The sequence below is a fragment of the Ochotona curzoniae genome, unplaced genomic scaffold, assembly GCF_017591425.1.
Source record: "Ochotona curzoniae isolate NIBS_2020 unplaced genomic scaffold, NIBS_Ocur_1.0 patch393, whole genome shotgun sequence".
Lineage (NCBI taxonomy): Eukaryota > Metazoa > Chordata > Mammalia > Lagomorpha > Ochotonidae > Ochotona > Ochotona curzoniae.
The window spans coordinates 1801-21429 of NW_024466965.1; the positions used below are offsets into that span (position 1 = coordinate 1801).

The 19629-nt window shown below is 51.6% G+C and overlaps 1 protein-coding gene and 1 non-coding gene across 2 annotated transcripts; one reads left to right on the forward strand and one right to left on the reverse strand.

The window, feature by feature from the left end:
• Window positions 1-351: 351 nt before the first annotated feature.
• LOC121167584 lies at window positions 352-458 on the forward strand. The gene has a single exon (XR_005885602.1). It is a non-coding gene; the product is annotated as a U6 spliceosomal RNA (small nuclear RNA).
• A 5475-nt stretch (window positions 459-5933) lies between these two features.
• PTAFR (platelet activating factor receptor) lies at window positions 5934-19576 on the reverse strand. Its single transcript, XM_040997081.1, has 2 exons — window positions 19333-19576; window positions 5934-9276 (listed from the first exon to the last, which is right to left on the reverse strand). The coding sequence occupies exon 2, from the start codon at window positions 9228-9230 to the stop codon at window positions 8202-8204; it is 1029 nt and encodes a 342-aa protein (XP_040853015.1). The 5' UTR covers window positions 9231-9276; window positions 19333-19576; the 3' UTR covers window positions 5934-8201.
• Between the last annotated feature and the right edge of the window lie 53 nt (window positions 19577-19629).

Here is a 19629-nt window from a genome sequence, read left to right on the forward strand (position 1 = left end):
TAGCGGTGGCTGTAGGCAGGGACTCAAGCATTGAGTCCAACCTGGCTTGGATACTCCCAGTAACCGCCAGGCTGGTGGAAACTTCCTTCACTCAGGCCCCGAGGTGAACTGCTTTCTCAACTTTTAAATAAACTTCACCACTTTGTGTATTGTATATGCATGCCTGTGCTCGGAATGTTTCTTTAAATAGAAAGCAGACTCTAAATAAAATTAAAGCCCACCTCTCCCACTTCATGGGGCATGTGTGTGTGTGTGTCTTACTTGAACTTGCAGTGCATGCCAGATCTCTGAACAGCTGTGGAGTGAAAGGACATCCCTTTCTCTCTCTCTCTCTTTAAGATTATTTATTTTGTGCTCGCTTCGACAGCACATATACTAAAGTTGGAACGATACAGAGAAGATTAGCATGGCCCCTGCGCAAGGATGACATGCAAATTCATGAATATTTATTTATTTTTATTGGAAAGTCAGATTTACAGAGAGCAGGAGAGAGAGAAAGAACTTCCATCCGCTGGATCACTTTCAAGTGACTGCAACTGCAGAACTAAGCCAATCCGAAGCCAGGAATCAGGAGCTTCTTCTGGGCTTTGCATGTTGCTTCAGCATCCCAAAGTTTTGGGCCATCTTCCACTGCTTTTCAAGGCCACAAGCAGAAAACTGGATGGGAAATGGAGCAGTCAGGATATGAACCAATGCCCCCTATGGGATCCCAACACATGCAAGACGAGGATTTAGCCACTAGGCTATCGCACTGGGCCCAGGACACCCCTTCTCTTTCTTCTAAGCCACACACACTGAGAACATCTTATGTGGGTGGAATGTGAGCAACTAAATTCCTTCTAACAGAGCTTTGTAGCCTCAGTGGCAGGAGACAGCATCCTGAATGCAAGAAACTGTGGTGAGGAGGACTTTGGATCTCTCCCTGGGCCATCTGCTTTTCCCTATCCCATCCTCCCCTCTTTTGCAGGTTTTGTTTTTAAGCAATGACATGAAACTGACCACCAGTGTCCTCACTGCACACTGAAGTTGCACTTTCCTGCTGTGCAACTGCCACCCCCCCATCCCTGGGCCCCGACCCTGACTACAGACCTAGACTCAAGCCCGTTCTCTGCTCCAGCCATGGAAACCCTTGTTCTACTTGCCGCCTCCATGAAGTGGACCATTCTGTGAAGCTCTTGGAAGTGGAGTTATGCCAGATGTACCCTCTGATATCTGCCTTGCATCACTTGGCATGGTGTCTTCAAGTATATCTGTTTATGGCATGTGTTATAATTTCCCCGGACTGCTGTCATGGGCACAGCCGATTGAGCTGCTTGTGCTGGTGTCAGCATCCCTCATTGCAACACCACTTTAAGTCATGGCTGCTCTGCTTCCAGTCCAGTTTCCTGCTAATGCGCTGGGGGAAACAGCGGATGATAGCCCAAGGGCTTGTGTCCCTGCCATCCATATGCCACAGTAGAGTTCCCAGCTCTTTCTGGCTTCAGCTTGGCCCAGCTTTGATGGCTGCAGCCACAGGGCAGTGGACCCGCAGATGGAATGTCTCTCTCCCTAGTCTGTCTCCCCTTCCCTCCTTTTTAAGGGAGTAATTTTCCTTTGTTTATACATTCATTCCTCAATGGGCAACTAGATTGCTTATAAAAGCTGTTGTGAGTGATGTTTGTGAATGTTTGTGTTTAATATCTGAGTCCCTCATTTAAATTATCTGGGACTATAACCAGAGATGGAATTCCCAGGCCATCTGGTGATGCTAAGTTTAGTTTTCAGGGGAATTGCCATACTGGTTTCCATAGCAGCTGATCTACTTTCCGTTCTTCCTAGAAAAGCAAAAGAGTTCCGTGGTCTCCGCATCCTCGCCAGCACTTGCTGTTTTCTGTTTTGAACTCATGTGGTTTTGATTTGCTTTTCCCTAATGGCTAGTGATGTTGAGTATATTTTATTCATTCGTTCATTATAAAATTTTAAAAATTTATTTATCTATCTGTTCAAAAGGCAAAGTTATACACAGAGAGAGGGAGAGATCTTTCATCCATCTGGTTCACTCCCCAGATGGTCCCAACTGCAATCTAGGCAGGCAGAAGCTGTCGAAGCCTCTTCTGAATCTTCCGTGTGGGTGCAGGGACCCATGGGTGCAGGGACCCAAGCACTGGGAGCACCCTCTACTGCTTTCCCAGGTGCACTCCCAGGGGCCTGGATCAGAAATGGAGTAGCTGGAACTCGAGTGGGCAAGCAAATGGGATGCCACTGTCACATCTGGCAGCTTTACCCACTATGCCACCACACCAGCACCCTTTGTTCATTTTTTAAGTCAGGCTGTTTGCTTGCTGTTGAATTGAAAGAATTCTTGATGGAGAAAGAATGAAAAGTGGAGCTAAACCTCCTGGCTGCTTTTCAGTTGCTTGCCCACCCAACCTAGAGTAGATCTTACCCCCTCCCCACCAGGTGCTCCCCAACCTCATCCCTTTCCCCTCTAAACCAGTTCAACCCTGCCTCACCCTGGCCAGCTGGAAAAGTCTAGCCCCATGCAACGCCCTCCCACTCAGCAGCCTTAACTACATAAACTCCAGTGGATGAGAGAGTCCTGCCACCTGCTCCCCCATGTGCACTCAGGCAATGAGCCCCTCTCTGCCCGGGCTCTCCCGCCCTTGCAGTTCTTTTTGTGTATTCTGGCTGTATTCCTTCTTGTTCTGCTACTTACAAACGACCCTGGGGAAGTTCCTGAGAAAAGAGATGGACTTGGGCTGTTTCTGGAGGTTCAAGGCCACACATGATGACAGTCTCCTTGCGACAGACAGGGTGACCACGTGGGGAGGCATCTACAGGTCTCTGCTCTTCTTGGAAAGCCACAGGTGCCCCAGGGTTAGGAAAAGGGTGGAGAGAGAGCTCCACCCTAACCACCTTGTCTAAGCCTCATCACCTCACAAGTGCGGATTAACCAACTCCACAGTGCGGATTAACGTTCCACCCCTTCAACACCTCACCGTGGGAATGCAACTTCCGCATGAGTTTTGAGGGACAAATCACGTTTATAAGTATTTTCCCCCAAGTCACGGGTGCCTTGTCACTCTGTTAGCGGTGTCCCTGGAAAGGCATCCACCTTTCTGTTAACATGTCTTTACCTGTTTGAGAAGCAGAAACAGAGAGAGATTCCCATCTCTTAGCCCACTCTCCGAATGTGCACAACGGCCACGATTGGGCCAGGCCAAAGCTGGGACTCGGTCCAGGAACTTAAGCCAGGTCCCCCTTTTGGGTATTCAGAACCCAAGCACTTGAGCTGTCATTACCGCCTCCCAGGATTGACACTAGCAGGAAGCTTGACTGGACAACCCAAGCCAGGCACCCGCAAGGCCCACTTGGTCACACTGTTCCCTTGCAAGGAACTGATGAGTCACGTGTGTAGCGACTGTGACTTCTTAGACATTCTGAGTGTATTTGAGGGTAGTCTGACATGTCAGGCTCTTCCTCAATTTTACACTGCCAAGGAAAATACAGGGTTACTCAACCTGAACTTGGTGAGAATGGGGAAGAGGCAGCAAGGAACTGGGTTGGAGTGGAAACTGAGGCTCTGTGGAGAATGATCCAGTGGGTAAACCCAGCCCTAACCTTTGCCAGGCTGCTTTGGTGCCAAGCCCTTTTTTTGTTTTTAAAACATCTTTTTTAAGATTCATTTTTATTAGAAAGTCAGATATACAGAGAGGAGGAGAGACAAAAAGGAAGATCTTCCAACCATCGATTCATTCCCCAGGCAGCTGCAATGGCCAGAGCTGTGCTGATCCGAAGCCAAAAGCTCAGAGCCTCCTCTGGGACTCCCACGCGGGTGCAGGGTCCCAAGGCCATTAGCCAACCTCAACTGCTTTCCCAGGCCACAGTCAGGGAGCTGGATGGGAAGTGGGACCACCGAGATTAAAACCAGTATTCGTAAAGGACCCTGGCGCATGCAAGGCAAGAACTTTAGCCGCTAGGCTACTGCACCGGGCACACGTTTCTGAGGCTTTTTGTCTCAGTCAGGTGCCATTGAGAGCATATTTTTCCTTTGTCTTTGCAGAAATTCCTTTGAAATGGGGTTTAGAAGGCACTAGCCTCACTTGCTCACACTGGTCTTTCCTAGCTTGGAGCCCCTTCCTGCCGCTAGGGCAGGAGTCACTTACCTCTTTTCTTCAAATAAACCTTGCTTTAAAACTGGAGTTTGTCCACATGAAAATTCTTTCGTGTGAGACAAGAAATGAGGTTGCTGCCATGTTTTCTGTGTCAAACATCCTACAATAGGCACTCCATGGCCATTTGTGGTAGATGGATGGATGGATGGATGGATGGATAGATGGATTGGAAGGTGGCTTGGTGGCAGGATGTCAAGAACAGGATTTGTGCCACAGAAATACAAGTCTGTCCAGACACCAGGTGCTTTCCAATGTTTATTTCTCCATGGCCTCAGGTCTTGAGCACAGGTATAAACAAGTGAGTAAAAATAGGCAGGAACATGCCTAGCTGTGGTCAGCTGGGGTCCACACTTACCGTTCAGGGTCCAGGGTTCAGCCTGAGCCAAAGTTCTCCAAATTAAGTCAGAACCAGCTCCCTGGCACAAAGGCTGCAGCCAGGTGAGGCTTCATAGAATGCAATTGGTGGGCCCGGCGCAATGGCACAAGTGGTTAAGGTCCTCGCCCTGCACACCCGGGATCCCATATGGGCGCCGGTTCTAATCCCGGCGGCTCCGCTTCCCATCCAGCTCCCTGCTTGTGGCCTGGGAAAGCAGTTGAGGATGGCCCAAAGCTTTGGGACCCTGCACCCGCACGTGCGGGAGACCCGGAAGAGTCTCCTGGCTTCGGATCGGCATAGCATCGGCCGTTGCGCTCACTTGGGGAGTGAATCATCGGACGGAAGATCTTCCTCTCTGTCTCTCCTCTCTGTATTTCCGCCTTTCCAATAAAAGCATAATAAAAATAAATCTTAAAAAAAAAAAAGAATGCAATTGGTGATGCTGCAGTAGCGGAATTGCAGCTCAGCTTTCCCCACAGTCTCTGACCCTGTTCGCTGTATCCACAGAGAGCCGTAGTTCATCTTCTGCCATCCCAGCCCACAGCTCCTCGGAGCCCTGCGTTTTCCCAGGAAGCGGAAGGTACTGGACTCCTACCAGCTCCAAAATGTGCTAATCCCAGACATCCCTTTAAAATAGGGACACCTAACTCTGGAAGAACACATAGAAACATCTTTCCCATCGGTCCCTACACAACCTTCTTAAACTCTTTAGAAACAACTGCATAGGGCAAGAGTTGTGGTACAGTGGGTTAAGCCATGCTTGCAACACCGGCATCCCGTATTGGAGGGCTGGTTCAAATCCCAGCTGCTTCACTTCCAATCCAGCTTCCTGCTAGTGTGCCTGGGAATGCAGCAGAAGTAGTTGAGTCTCTGTGACCCATATGGGAGGTCGTGATGGAGTTCCAGGTTCCTGGCTTCTGTCTGATCCAACCCCAGGCGTTGTGGCCATTTGGGGAGTAAACCAGAGGGAGGATTGATTTTTCTCCTTCTGTCCCTGCCCTACTCTCTGAAGTTCATATATATATATGTATATGTATATATATAAACACTCCATGTTCATATGTCAATGTGACTGCTTACGATGCACTTTGGGGAAGTGTATACCCTGGAAAGAAGCAAATCTCACTCCAGGCTGTGTATAAGAAACTGAATCCATAGAGAATATGGACACGAACGTGGGTGGACCTCGATCATCACAGTAATTAGGCGTCAGGTCCCAGAGGGCGGGCCAGGGACTGTGCTGGGAGATGCGCATTGGTCTTCAGGCAAAGCCAAGGCTGTCACCTAACATACCCCTGGAGATACCCTCAGTCCTGGAAGGGAGGGAAGAAGGGAGGAAAGGAGGGTGGACCTGGCCTGGCCAGGTGGCATGTCTGAATAGAAGGCACCAGGGAAGTCACAAATTACCATTTCAGAACACTCAGCTTGTCTTTATTGAGCACTTCCTGCAGGCAGGCCCCAGACACTCCACACACACACAGGAAGTTTCCCAAGCACACAAGTTACTGAGGCAAGCCAGGCAGCCTTGAGGTGACCATTCTGCTCATCTGGTTCTGTGGCTCACTTTACCTTCTGCTGACAGGTGCCGTTAGCTGACATTCACATTAACATCATCCTATCCGACCAGTAGTAAGCTTTAAAAAGTGACTCCATTTAAAGAAAAATACTAAGTAAAAAAATCCAGGGAGTAGGTAGATAACAAAAAGAAAGGAGTAGGGAAGAAAAAAAAGAAGAAAATGCCAAGGGACATAAGAAAGACTGGAATTCAGGAACCATCATGAGTTGGGGTAAAAGGGTGATGCCATCTGCAGCTTCTGGCTGCAAGTCACAGTCGCCTACTCAAAGCAGCTACAGCAAATGCCACCAGGCATCCCAGCTGGGGGAACCTGCAGGACCCAGCGTGAGGAGCAGAGCTGAGCAGAGCTGGACCTGCAGATGAGAGGCCTGGAGATGTCCAACCTGCTTCTCTCCCATTGCCTTAGCTCCGCTGGTCTCCACCTCATGGGGTACGTACGGCTCCTCTTGTACAGCCACGCCCTGTTCCTGTAGATACTTCCCCCACCACACACCACACACACACACACACACATACACAACACACACCTCCTCAGCCCAGAGTTTCTGCATCTTCAGGTCCGTGGTCAGTAGAGCCTGTAACAGCATCCCTGAGCCTGGAGTGGGGACAGAGAGAACTGAATATTCTGGAAAGGGGGAGCTCCTGGGCTATGCAGGCCCTGGTCCAGGAGGTATCCATCTCAGTACACACTGCTTATACGGGCTTTTCCTCCCCTGTAGCTGCCCTGGAATGTAGGATATTCAGCTCCCCTGTCCTTCAGCAGGAAACAACACAGGTAAGACTTGAACTTGGGTCTGTGTGGCACATCAGTTACCTGGTAACCCTCAGCTGAGTCCAGCTCACAGACACCATCCAAGATCCTAGGAAGCTGCTGGCCAGCTTAGGGGCAGTCATCAACAGGGCCAGGAAACACAGGGACTCTGGCTGTTTGGAAAGAGAACAGGGCTCTGGGAACCAGGGCCGCTTCACCCAGCCCCTAAGTCTCAGCTACAAGTCTCAGCTATAAGTCTCATGGTGAGTGTGGACACAGGGTGGGCAAGATCTCAGCTTGGAGTGGTCCGAGGGTAGGTATGTACCCAGAGTAAGAATAGTCCTAGGCTGGGAGTAGTCCCAGAGAAGGAATGGTCCCATGGTGGGAGTGGTCCCAGGGTGGGAGAGGAGGCTATTTGAGTATATTTGCACAAATCCTAAGTAAACATCCAGAGATTCTTCAGAGAAGCTAACAGCTGCCAGTACTTGGGACTGTATGAGCTTTCCACCTTGTAAAATCAGGCTGGGCACAGGGGGGCAATGGAAGCGGCTTTCTAGAAAGCAAAGTGGGCAAGGGTTCAGGCAGTATCCAGTTCAAGGACTTATTCTCATGGAAGTTTCTGGATACTAAAGTGCCCTGGCCGGAAGCCTCCAATTATTCCTTGAGGGGCCTATGGCCACCTGCTACTCTGAGATACAAAAACGGAGGAGGTGGTGCTTCCTCTGCTACCTGTCCAGAGCTGACCCATACATGTGGCTCAGGAAGCAGGTCCGTGTCCTTGCTGTTGACTCCTTGGCATTGTGTCTTCTTGAGGTCACCATCCAGGACAGGCTTGCTAACTGAGTCAGGAGAAGGCTCCAAGGAGCCACTTCCCCTGGACAGTGTCACAAAGACTTTGTACCCCTGGCTGGAGGAAGGGTGGGACCACCCCAGTTTGGAGTTTGTCCTGTGACACTGCTACACAGTCAGGAACAGTTCCTTTCCCAACCCTTTACCCCACTGCCTTTAGCACTTGGGAGCACTGTCCAGAGCTTTAGATTATTGTATCTTTGCGGCGAACTTGAAATCTGCCCCCAGAGTCTACACCTGACCCTGAACTTCTCCCCATCAGATCCCCCTGGGTCAGGAGGAAGTCATCAGCCACAGTTGTCATAGGACATGCTCAGAGGTGGATGACGCGGTGCACTGCAGTCCTGATTAGCATCCCCATGTGGGTGCTACAGCCTCCGTACCTAATGGGCCACACACGTGCCCAAGATGGAGGTGCCCAGACATCCCTTCTCCCAGGTCGGCCTGCCCACCATATGTGTGGAGAAGCCCCTGGAGCCCTCTAACCAGTAGGCATCAGTTCTTAAGGCAGCCAGCAGGCATGTGGTTGAGCGGCAGGCTGATGTCGGTGGCAGTGTCAGTGGTGGCCCGAGAGCACTTACGGCTGCTTCGCATGCTGTAGAGCTTCTCGGTGAGGTGCTTGCGGAACTTCTTGGTGAGGAAGCAGTAGATGATAGGGTCCAGGACACAGTTGGTGCTGAGGAGGCAGAGGGTGACCTGGTGTGCATCGTTAATAGCCTGGTGGAAATCCATGCCTCGGAATCCCAGCTCAGCCAGGGTCCAGGGCAACTGCACCATGTGGTGGGGCACGAAGCAGATGATGAAGACACCCAAGACCGTGCAGACCATCCACAGCGCCCGGCGCTTGACTTCTGCTTTGCGGGGCTGCTGCACCTGCTGCGTGAGCAGCGTGTGGATGATGATCAGGTTGCACACAAGGATGATGAGGAAGACGACGAAGAAGCAGAACACAATGAAGATGTGGATGACGAGGACCGGTATGCTACCCTTCTCGTAGTGCTCAAAGCAGCGGGTGACGTTGCTGGAGCCGTCCCTGTTAGTCACCACATTGGTGGAGTCCATGATGAGGAAATAGGATGCGATGGCCAGAATGACCACCCAGATGATGAGGGACAAGGAGATACCTCGCTTGCGGGTGCTGGCCTGAGCAGTCTGGATGGGCTGCGTCACCGCCTGGAAGCGGTTGTACGTGATGACGCCCAGGAAAGCCACAGAGCAATAGGTGTTGATGAAGAAGAGACAGCCAGCCACATTGCACAGGAATTTGGGCAGGACCCAGTTGCCCTGGTTGTAGTAGTAGATGATCCACAGCGGCAGTGTGATCAGGAAGAGCAGATCTGCCACGGTGAGGTTCACCATAAAAATCTTGATCTCGTTGAGTTTCTTGGAAGGATACAGGTTGGCAAAAACCCACAGAACATAGCCATTGGCAACAACGCCCAGCATGAAGATGATGCTGTAAACAATCGGAAAGAGGGTGTACCGGAACTCTGAGTCCACACGGGAGGAATTCAGTGTCTCCATCTCTCAGGACCAGTAGGGGAAGCTGCTCATCTGGTCCTGGCTGTGCCTACAAGACCATCCAAGGATTCTAGTTAATACAGAGGCAGGAAGGAACTGTCCTGGTCTGTCAATCCCAACTCCCTGCCGGGGAGGGAATGATGATGTCTCCTCTAAAATCCTGGCTGACACGTAGTCCTCTGGGCAGCCGTGCTAAGAGGGCTGGAGGACAGAGATCCGTGCTTTCACATCAGGGCTCAACGCTCAGGAGAATATTCCTTCACTCCTTTTGCCTCTCTGTCCCTCTGCTAGGTGAGGCCACAATGCTCAAGACACCAAATCCCAGGCACCAGGCCTCGCAGTGAGCTGCAGCCCATTTCCAAGTCTAGGTGCACACAAATACACACCCTGAGAGGTGCCAGGGGATGGCTCAAGTATTCATGTCTCTGCCATTCATGGGGAGATGGGGCAAGGAGTGTTCCCTGACACTCAGCTTCAGCATAGCCAAGACCTTGTCAGTGTGGGCACTGGAAGAGTGAACAGGCAGGCATCAATTTGTCTCTCTGCCTCTGAAATTAATTACTTAACTTTAAAAATTCCACCCTGGGGGTCAGCACTGTGGTTAGTAGGTTAAGTTCTCCACACGTGGCATTTATTCAAGAGAGACAGAGAGAGAGATCTTCCATCCACTGGTTCACACCCCAATTGTCTGAAACAGCTGGGATGGGGCCAGGCCTGGAACTCTTCCCAGCCTCCCAGGCGGAAGTTGTGGATTAACGGGAGGCTGGAACTGGGAGTGAAAACAGGACTTGAATCCAGGCATTCTGACACAGGGGGCTGGGGAATAAGCATCCCAAAAGGCATCTGATATGCTTATCACACTCCTGTCTTTCCAGAACCTTTTGAGTGGATGTGGCTTGCTTTTTTAATCCTTTCTTTCTCCACTCCCCTTCAGCTTTGAGTGGCAGCCAGACCCAGTGCCTCCTTTGCCCACAGACCCTGATGCATCTCTTAGCCCTGCCAGGCTCTGCCCAGTGCAGCCCTGTGCCCAGGAGTGCCCTCTTAGATGGGCACACATCACCAGGCTGTTTTGGAATTTCTCACAACATGGTCTGAGCTGCTGGGAGGGTTCTCGCAGGCCCCACCTGCTCGGTCCTGGAGCCATGAGTAACCAAGCAAATGGGAGAGTCAGGCTCACCTATGCGTGCTCCCAGGGGCGAGTCTCCCTAATAAATAAATAAATAAAAATAAAGCAAAAGCAATTCCTAATGCACAAAATACCAGATTTTTAAGTGAGGCCAAGATTGTAACAGTACCAGGTAGAGTCATAGTAAGATCTGAAACAAAATGATTTTTTTCTAGAAAATATTTATCTAGAGGGTGAAAGTTTGGGGGCCCCCTTCCATTTTGCCCTTATGCATGCCTTGCTTTGACCCCCCACTGCTGGTCATAGAGCAGACTTTTCAGGAAGGCAGTGGGGCCTGGGGCAAGGCCGTGCCACCTGGCCTGGGCCTTCTAGCTGCAGTGTCTCCCAAGGACATGGACAGCTGGAACCCAAACCCCATGGGGGAGCTGGTAACTGGGATGCAACTTCCCCAAAGACCTGGAACAAGCAGCAAGGCCTGGCCAGCTGACTCTCAGGCTGCACCAGGCCAGCCCTGCCCCGCCCCCCCCCCCCCAGGAGTACCAGCACCTCAGCCACCTAATCAAGTGGGAGGCAGGCTGGAGGAAGCTCATCTTCTATTCTGAATCCTTGCAGACCTAAACACTCCTGGGAACTCCAAAGAGCTTTGGTGTACATGGGATCCAGCCATTAAGACTTGGCCTCTTTGAAATGAGAAATAAGGGCCCGGCGCCATGGTCTAGCAGCTAAAGTCCTCACCTTGAACGCACTGGGATCCCATATGGGCGCCGGTTCTAATCCCAGTTGCTCCACTTCCCCTCCAGCTCCCTGCCTGTGGGCTGGGAAGCAGTCAAGGACGGCTCAAAGTCTTGGGACCCTGCACCCACATGGGAGACCTGGAGGTTCCTGGATCCTGGCTTTGGATCAGCACAGCACCAGCCATTGTGCTCACTTGGGGAGTGAATCATCGGACTGGAGACCTTCCTCTCTGTCTCTCCTCCTCTCTGTATATCTGCCTTTCCAATAAAAATAAATAAATCTTAAAAAAAAGAGAGAGAAATAAAACATTCTACAACATGGCATTTTTCAGTAACCCAATTATAAACTTTCTTCATGTTCACATAACTAACATACTCTTGGTGGAAAACAGCTTCCCAAATTAAAACACTTTAGGAAGAGAAGGGATGTAGATTTGCGGTTCTTCATGGAGTTAATATTGGGTTTACCCAAAGATAGCTGAGCCCTTGTAGCAGCTTCTGTGCTCAGCCCATCAGCAGGTACAGGAAGCATGTATAGATAGCCCACTCTCCCGCCCGGGGCTCTGGTCAAGGCGAGGGGGATTGAATAGCTTTGCTTGGGTGAGCAGTGATCCTTAGTTGAGATTACGTCAAAGTTACACAAATGGGACTTGCCTAGAAGGCAGTCACAGTGCAGAAGAACCTGGACCCCGCTGTGGACGTTCCTCAGCCTGTTTGCATGCGAGTGGCTCTCTCCTTTGGATAGGCCGGTAAGCAGGATTTCCTGGAGGTGGTCACTGAGGTTGGGAGGTTAGGTGTAGGGGTGTACAGCCAAAGCCTTCGCCAACCACACTATGTTGGGTCTTCTGTCCAGAGAACTTGAATTTGGCCTTCCTCAGGGCCTCAGTCACACCCTTCTTATATTCTGTTGTGTGCTGCAGATAGATATGGTGACTGGACAAATGTAAACTTGGCCACTGTGCTCTGGGGCTTTCTTCTTTTTTTCAGACTTATTTTTATTGGAAAGTCAGATAGAGAGGAGGAGGGACAGGCACCGATTTGAAGCCAGGAGCCTGGAATCTCTTTTGGGTCTCCCATGTGGGTGTGGGGTTCCAAGACTTTTGGGTCATCTTCTGTTGCTTTCCCAGGCCTCAAGCAGGGAGCTGGATGGGAAGTGGGGCTGCCAGGATTAGAACTGGCACCATATGGGATCCCGGTGTGTACAAGGTAAGGACTTTAGCCACTAGACTATCACACTGGGCCCAACCGTGGAGCTTTCTACAGGCACCTTGCACACCTGCCTAGAACGTAGACTGGGAACCACCCCAAGTCAGTGACATGAGCATTCACAGGAAGTGCTATTGCCAAGGTGCTCTAGCACCCACACAAGCCCCTACCGACGGGGCTGCTACATGTAGCCTTACACCCTGGGACCCTCAAGGAAAGACAAGAGGAAGACAGAGAGATAGGGATCTTTCATCTGCTGATCCACTTCCCAAATGCCCACAAGAGCCAGGCCAAAACCAGAAGCCTGGATCTCTATTCCCCTCTCCCACATGGCTGGCAGGAACCCAAGCACCGGAGCCATCATCATCTGCTGCCTCCGGGATGCATCAGCAGGAAGCTATTTTGGAAGTGGAGTAGCCAGGACTCAAACCAGAACCCTAATATGGGGTGCTGGCATCCCCAGCAGTGGCCCAGTCCACTGTGCTGCCCCCAGAATAGTGGCTCTGTGACCTTTGCACAACTTCGAGGCATTCTGCCTTACTTATCTGCCCAGCGCTGGCTCAGTGTGTTACATGGGTCTTCTAAGCGCCGACCTCTCTGTTCACAGAACTAAAAGATGGATTCAATGACAATATCGCAGTCTTACCAGGAAGCTCTTCAGGAATCCGAAAGCTGTTAACTTCTGGCTGGCAGAAACAAGGTTTCCACAAAGTCTAAATTTCTTTGAAAGCTCAAATGTTTCACAGGCTGGGACCCCCAGCCCCCAGACCTCCTGTCCCATGAACCACCATTGGTACCCACTGACCCCAAGCCTCAACTAGGGATGGCAGCAGTGCCTCTGGAAGGGGAGCAGAAGGCTCAGTGTAATGAGATGATGAATTTTGGTTTTCAAGGAATCCAGGGACACTTTGGGAATAATAAAACCTGCATTGACCTAATTAGACATTGAGAAACCACCAGCACACTCAGTTGAGCAAGGCACCAGAAGGTTCCCGGTCCCTGAAATTCCAACTAGAACCTGTTATTTCTTTAAATACACCTGTAGGTATCTTCAGGCTTCCTCAAGCATTTGTTCTGCTGGGGGCTTCGGGGAGTCTGTTCTCTCTCCCAGCACTTCATTTGGTGGTTCCAGGTATTAGGAATACACAGCAAATAACACATTGCAGGCTCTTACTGCTTCCTGATCTTTTGATTGGCAAAGACCTCCATGAAGGAAGCCAAGTGTGGGTGTGGGCAGGGAAGATCCTTCAGGGAAGCTCCAGACAGCTGTGAGGGTTAGGCCTAGGGGAAGGGGCAATGGAAGCAGCCAGGTAGCCAGGCTGATGGAGCAGCAGAAGCAGCCAGGGCAGCATTCGGTCCTGGAGGAGGTGTCTGTGGGGCAGGAGGTGTGGCCAGCACGGCAAGTCATTTCTTGGGATACCTACAACCCATATCAGAATGCCTGGCTTGAGTCCCAGCTACTGCGCTTCCCACTCAGCTCCCTGCTAATGGACTAAGTAATGGAGTCTCACTTCGCACACAGGAGACCCCATTCCTGCCTCCTGGGTTCAGCCCAGTCCAGTTCCAGCTGTTGTGGCACTTGGATATGGGCAGCTAGCACCCCAAGTGGAGACTTAACTCACCAAACACCGCCACCTCCTACTTTGAGCATTTACACTTTCTTCTGTGTGTACCAGGGAGCTACACACAATGTGGAACATTGTTTGCTTGGGCTGAGTTGATTGGCGCTCTTTGGGACCGGCAGGAACAGGAACTGGGCTTGTAGCTAAAAACACCTGGACTAATTGGACTCATCTGTATCCAATTTTCTGGCTAAATTAGGACTTGCTAGGAAGGGTATATAAGGAAAGGTGAGGGAGCAGTGGAGACTTCGCAGACTTCTGCCATCACTGGTCTTCTGTCAGTGCTTTATCCTCAGACCCTCTCCCTGTCCACGTTACTAGCTCTGCTGGCTGGAGCAAACAGCGCCTAATGTGGGGCATGGCTCGAAATCTGTGTCACCACTGACCCAGTTTGTGACTGACGCACTGGTTTTCCCAGCAGCCCTGGACACAGCTTCTGGTTGCTGCTGGCTCAGGGAGAAGCTGGGCAGTGGCAGGGATCATAAAGATCCAATCAGAGCAACTCCGCCGAGTACGTGGGTGCCCTCAGTGGTGGGGTAAGGAAGCCACAAACGTCCAGGCAGACAGAAGAGGGACATCTGAAGGGACATCAGAAATGTGGCAACTCATGGTGCACTTATAACTGGAAAGCAGATGAGTCAGCTTGGCCTCTTAGCAGTGGCCTGGACCGTTAGTCACGCTGCTTCTCTGTCCAGGCCTTGCACGTGTATAGACAGTGACACGCCTTCTCCCCAGGGCTTTGGTAAGCATCAAGGGAAATGAAGAACATAGAGTCTTCGGGGAAGAAGGAGGCCTAAGCCCAGACATCAGCTCAAATCCTGCCTCCCAGGCGTTCACTGTGGTGGCCCACTGCTCAGGAAGCCCACAGCACAAGCCTGACTTGAGTCCTGGCTCTGCCTTGCAGCCACCTTCCTACTAAGGCCCACCCTGGTAGGTAGCAGATGACAATTCAAGTGCCTAAGTCCCTACCACCCACATGGGAGACCCTGATGGGGTCCTTGTCTCCTGGCTTCAGCCTGGCCCAATCCTGACTATTGTGGACACTTGGGAAATAAACCAGCAGATAAAAGACAGAGTTAAAGAATGACCTAACTGTATCTCTTCTCTTTCTCAGTGTCTTTTTTCAAAATTTAAAAAAAAAAAAAAATGAAAACAGGGCCGATGCAGTAGCGTAACAGGCTAATCCTTCACCTGTGATGCCAGCATCCCATATGGCTGCCAGTTTGAATCCCAGCTGCTCCATTGTTGATTCAGCTCACTGCTAATGGCCTCAGAAAGCAGCAGAGGGGTCCAAGTTCTTGGGCCCCTGCACCCACGTGGGAGACCCGGATGAATTTTCTGGTTCCTGATTTCTGATTGGCTCAGCTCTAGCCCTGCAGCCCAATGAACAGAAGATCTCTGTGTCTTGCCCTGCTATAATTCTTCACAGTAAAACAAATAAATGAAAATTAAAAAACCAAAAAGCTTCTGCTTTCAATTTCACAGCATAGCTGTGGCCAAGGCAGGGTCTGAAACCATACAAAACCCAGGTCTTAGGTCATCAACTGCTCCACCAAGCTGCAGCTCCCTGAAGTCAGGATCACCTGCCGATGAGACCAGCTCAGATGCTTCTCCTGGCTGTGTCACCATCACATGGTCACAGTGACCGCTCAGGTCCAGCTCACCTAGCTGGAAGAAACCTACATTAGGCTTCCAGATACACAAAGCTCCTGGGAACGTGTCAGGGACTTTTTTCATAGCAGCTGGACCCAGATGACAAAATGACATCAGCCAATGAAAGCTAATAATAATTACAATCACACCCACCTGTAAGGCAGCTGTGAGGCTGAAGCAGAGAAGGTCTGAGCTACTACTGGCAGTCAGGGTGCCACCGGGTTCCCATGACATGGCACAGCAGGTCACACTGTCATTACTGGCGACTTCTCCCTCCTATGCTGGAAATTCGCTGGGTACCAGGCCCTGGTAGGTTGCCAGGGTCTCCTGCATTGCAAATGCTCAAACAATACTCCCTAAATAGAAGCCAGCATTATGATGCAGTACAGTAAGCCTCTTCCTGCTGTTCCAGCATCCCATATGGGCTCCACTTCTGATCCAGCTCCCTGCTTATGGCCTGGGAAAGCAGCGGAGGATGACCCAAGTGCTTGATGAGCCCTTGCACCCCATGTGGGAAACCCAGAAACTTCTGGCTCTTGTCTTCAGCCTGGCACATTGTGGCCATCTGGGGCATGAATCAGCTGATAGAAAATCAGTCTCTGTCTCTTTCTCTCTGTAATGTTGTCTTTCAAACAAATAAGCAAATCTTAAAGAAAATGGGAATTATACCAGTGCTGCCCTCTAAGGACAGTCCTGAAGCTGAACACAAACCTCTCAAAGGCATGGCATGTACCAGGTGCATTATCCCTGTTTGTCTTTTCCTGCCACTGCACATCACTGCCCTCTCAGGAGGCCCTTCCTGGAGTGCCTTCCTCCCAGTCTCCCAAGTTTGACAATGATTGGAGGGGGTAGATGGAAGGAAACAAGTGTCCCACCCCTTCAGGAATTCGGCCCAGGACTCTCTATGGATCCCTGCACCTGGAACCACACACCGAGCCTGGCATGTGCATTGGTAGATGAGTAGAGCTCTTGGTCTGGAGAGAGGCCAGAAGAGAGTGTGGGGCCCAGAAGTAGGACCGCCTGAGTAGCAGAGTTCCTCCACTTTCCCTTTGCAGGGAGAACTCTTCTCTGATTGCAGCCACTTTCCTTGGACTGTGTCTGCTCCTCTGGCCTGGGAGACCCCAAGTCTGACCTGGCACTCTCCTCCTGACTCCCTAGCATCCAGGAAGCACCTGCATGTGAGTCCTCCCCACCCCCTGTCCTGGCTTCCTGGCATGTAGGGAGGGTGAGGAAGCACCCTCTCAGGACTTCACCAGTGCACCTGCCTGTCACCTCCAGAACCCCACTGATATCCTGCTGGCCCTGGCGTGACCCTGGCCTAGCCTCCCTCCCTTTAGCTGCAGGGGGACCTTCATGAAACCTTCCACATGTACTGGTTAGGGGTGAGAACCAAGTGAAGCCACTCAGTGCAGGGCCATGAGCTTCCATCCCTGTTGGTCTCACACAACATTCACGAACAAGCCAGCCACCTCTCCTTCAGAAACAGCAGGCTTGGGAGAAAAACCCAGCAACCGGAACCGGGGGTCAGGGCTCTGGCCTGAGCTGTGCCTGCCACCTTCCCACCTTCAGTTCTGGACCTTGGGGTTCTTATCTGCAAAACAGGGTGCCTCCCCATTCCTTGCAGCAATGATGTCAGGAGGAAGTGAGGTGATCAGGAGTAATGAAAGTCTGGGTAAACCATAAGGCATTTGGCACAATGAAATGGGCTTGATCTATCCTTTTTTTTTTTTTTTTTTTTTTTTTTTTTAGAGAGATTTATTTATTTATTTATTTTGGAAAGGCAGATAAACAGAGAGAAGGAGATACAGAGTTTTAAAAGATCTTCCATCCGGGCCCAGCGTGGCTGCCTTGCAGCTAAAATCCTCACATTACACACACCAGGATCCTATATGGGTGCTGCTTCTAACCTTGGCAGTTCTGCTTCCCATCTAGCTCCCTGCTTGCAGCCTGGGAAAGCAGCTGAGGATGGCCCAAAGCGATGGAACCCTGCACCCACGTGGGAGATCCAGAACGGGATCCTGGCTCCTGGCTTCAAATTGGCTCAGCTCTGGCCATTGCAGCCGCTTGGGGAGTGAATCAACGGACAGAAGATTTTCCTCTCTGTCCCTCCTCCTCTCTGCCTCTCCTTTCCAGTAAAATTAAATAAACCTTTAAAAAAAAATTTTTTTTTAAAAAAAGGTCTTCCTTCCACTTGTTCACTCCCCAAGTGGCCACAACGTCTAGAGCTGAACTAATCTGAACCCAGGAGCTTGTTCCAGGTCTCCCATACAGGGTTCCAAGGTTTTGGGCCATCCTCCACTGCTTTCCCAGGCCACAAGCAGGGAGCTGGATGGTGGGGCTGCCGGGTTTAGAACTGGCACCCATAAGGGATCCCTGCAGATACAACACGAGTATTTTGCCACTAGGCTATTGCACGTGGCTCTTGATTTGCTTTTAAGAGCTTTACACATGTGCTTGGGTGGCTCCCTCCTGGCAGCTGGGGGCTCAGCCAAAATCCAAGCCCTGGGGGCCCTTTCTGCAGAGCCGAGGGCTGGGTGCTACTTCCTTTGTCCTTGTCCCTCATATACTGTCAGACTGTTCTCTCCTCAGCCAAGGACACACAAAGACCTACCAAGCCCTGAGCTGGTCTTGCAATCCCTGATTCCAGAACTGGTGGGCTATTCCAGGTCCACCTGCAGAACCAACCCAGGTGTACCAGGGCGGAGCCGCAGCCCTCCACCATCCTTTTCCCCTTCCCCAATCAGACATACAGGTGCCCAGGGCACCCCAAAGATGTCTTTCCTACTCACCATGTCACACACATCCCCACCCCAAACTCTGTGCCGAGGGGAAGAACAAAATAACAGACACTCCCTCTTGGGACACTTGCAGCACCAACAACAGTACCAGTGCCTCAGGGCACATGTGAGCAGCACCCACAGCTGATGGACACATCCCCACCTGCCTCTCACCTCATCCTCTCCCCAAGCCACAGGCATGTTCAACTCCATTCTGCAAGGGATCAAGTGAGGCCCCGAGACAGCCCAGGGCCCAGTCTGCCTGCAAGACCCGAACCTGAAGCTAACTCCTAACTCCGGCTGGCCCATCGGTCTCTAGAGCTGGCCCTTGACGTGGCGCCCCCTGGCTCCCACTCACACCCACCCGGAATGCTACGAGCACAGCTTGGGTGTTAGGCAGAGCCCACAGAACGTGGGCAGCAACCTTGGTTTACCAACCCCATACCCACACCTTCGGCCAGCACAGGTCCAGCCTTGGCAGGGTCCCCAGCCCCTGGGACCTTCTGGCAGAAACTGGCTACAGACTGGGTTTTCTGGACTAATCACTGATTGGGTTATTTTCACTATCCCCAAGGGTAACCTAGCATTTAGTGAGCTGCCAAGTTGCTAGTCCTGGCCCGGGTCTGTTCCCGCTCCTGATGGGATAGCACTAGTTCTAGGAAACTGCTCAGAAAGGGCATCATAGCCAAGGCAGTACAGCTGGTAAAGCACATGGCATCTGGCTCCTGGGATCTACATGCCCTCCCACATGGGTCTCTGAAACTACCCTGGCCTTGTCTTGGCCTCAGAGAACCAGAGAAGGTTGCTGGGGCCCTTGGAGAAGTCTGCTCACAAGCGATTCTCTCTGAATGTGAGCCTGAAAAAGCTCCCACACAACAGGACCGCCCCTTCTCCATAGGCACAGCCTGGGCCATGCCCCTGGCTTCCTGAGGACATTCTCCCAGGCCTCCCCCATCATCAAGCCAGGGCCCCCGTCCCCTCCCTTACCTGTGGTGGGGCCAGAGGCCGCAGCTGCCCAGCCGGAGCACCTCAGTGCAGGTCCTAGGCACAGTGTGGCCTCAGCGGCGCCTGGTAATTGCAGAAGTGAGGAAGTTGAATCTCTCGCTGCTAAGTCACCCCTGGCAGGAAATGCAGTGACCCCAGGGCCCCTCCAGCGGACGCCACTGGAGCCTCCAGGCTGGGCCACCCGGGCTCTGGGCTCTTGCAGAGCTGAGGCTACTGCTCCAGGAAGCTGGCACAGGAGAAAGCAAGAAGGGGCACTCAGGAGAGAGGAAGAGCAGGAGT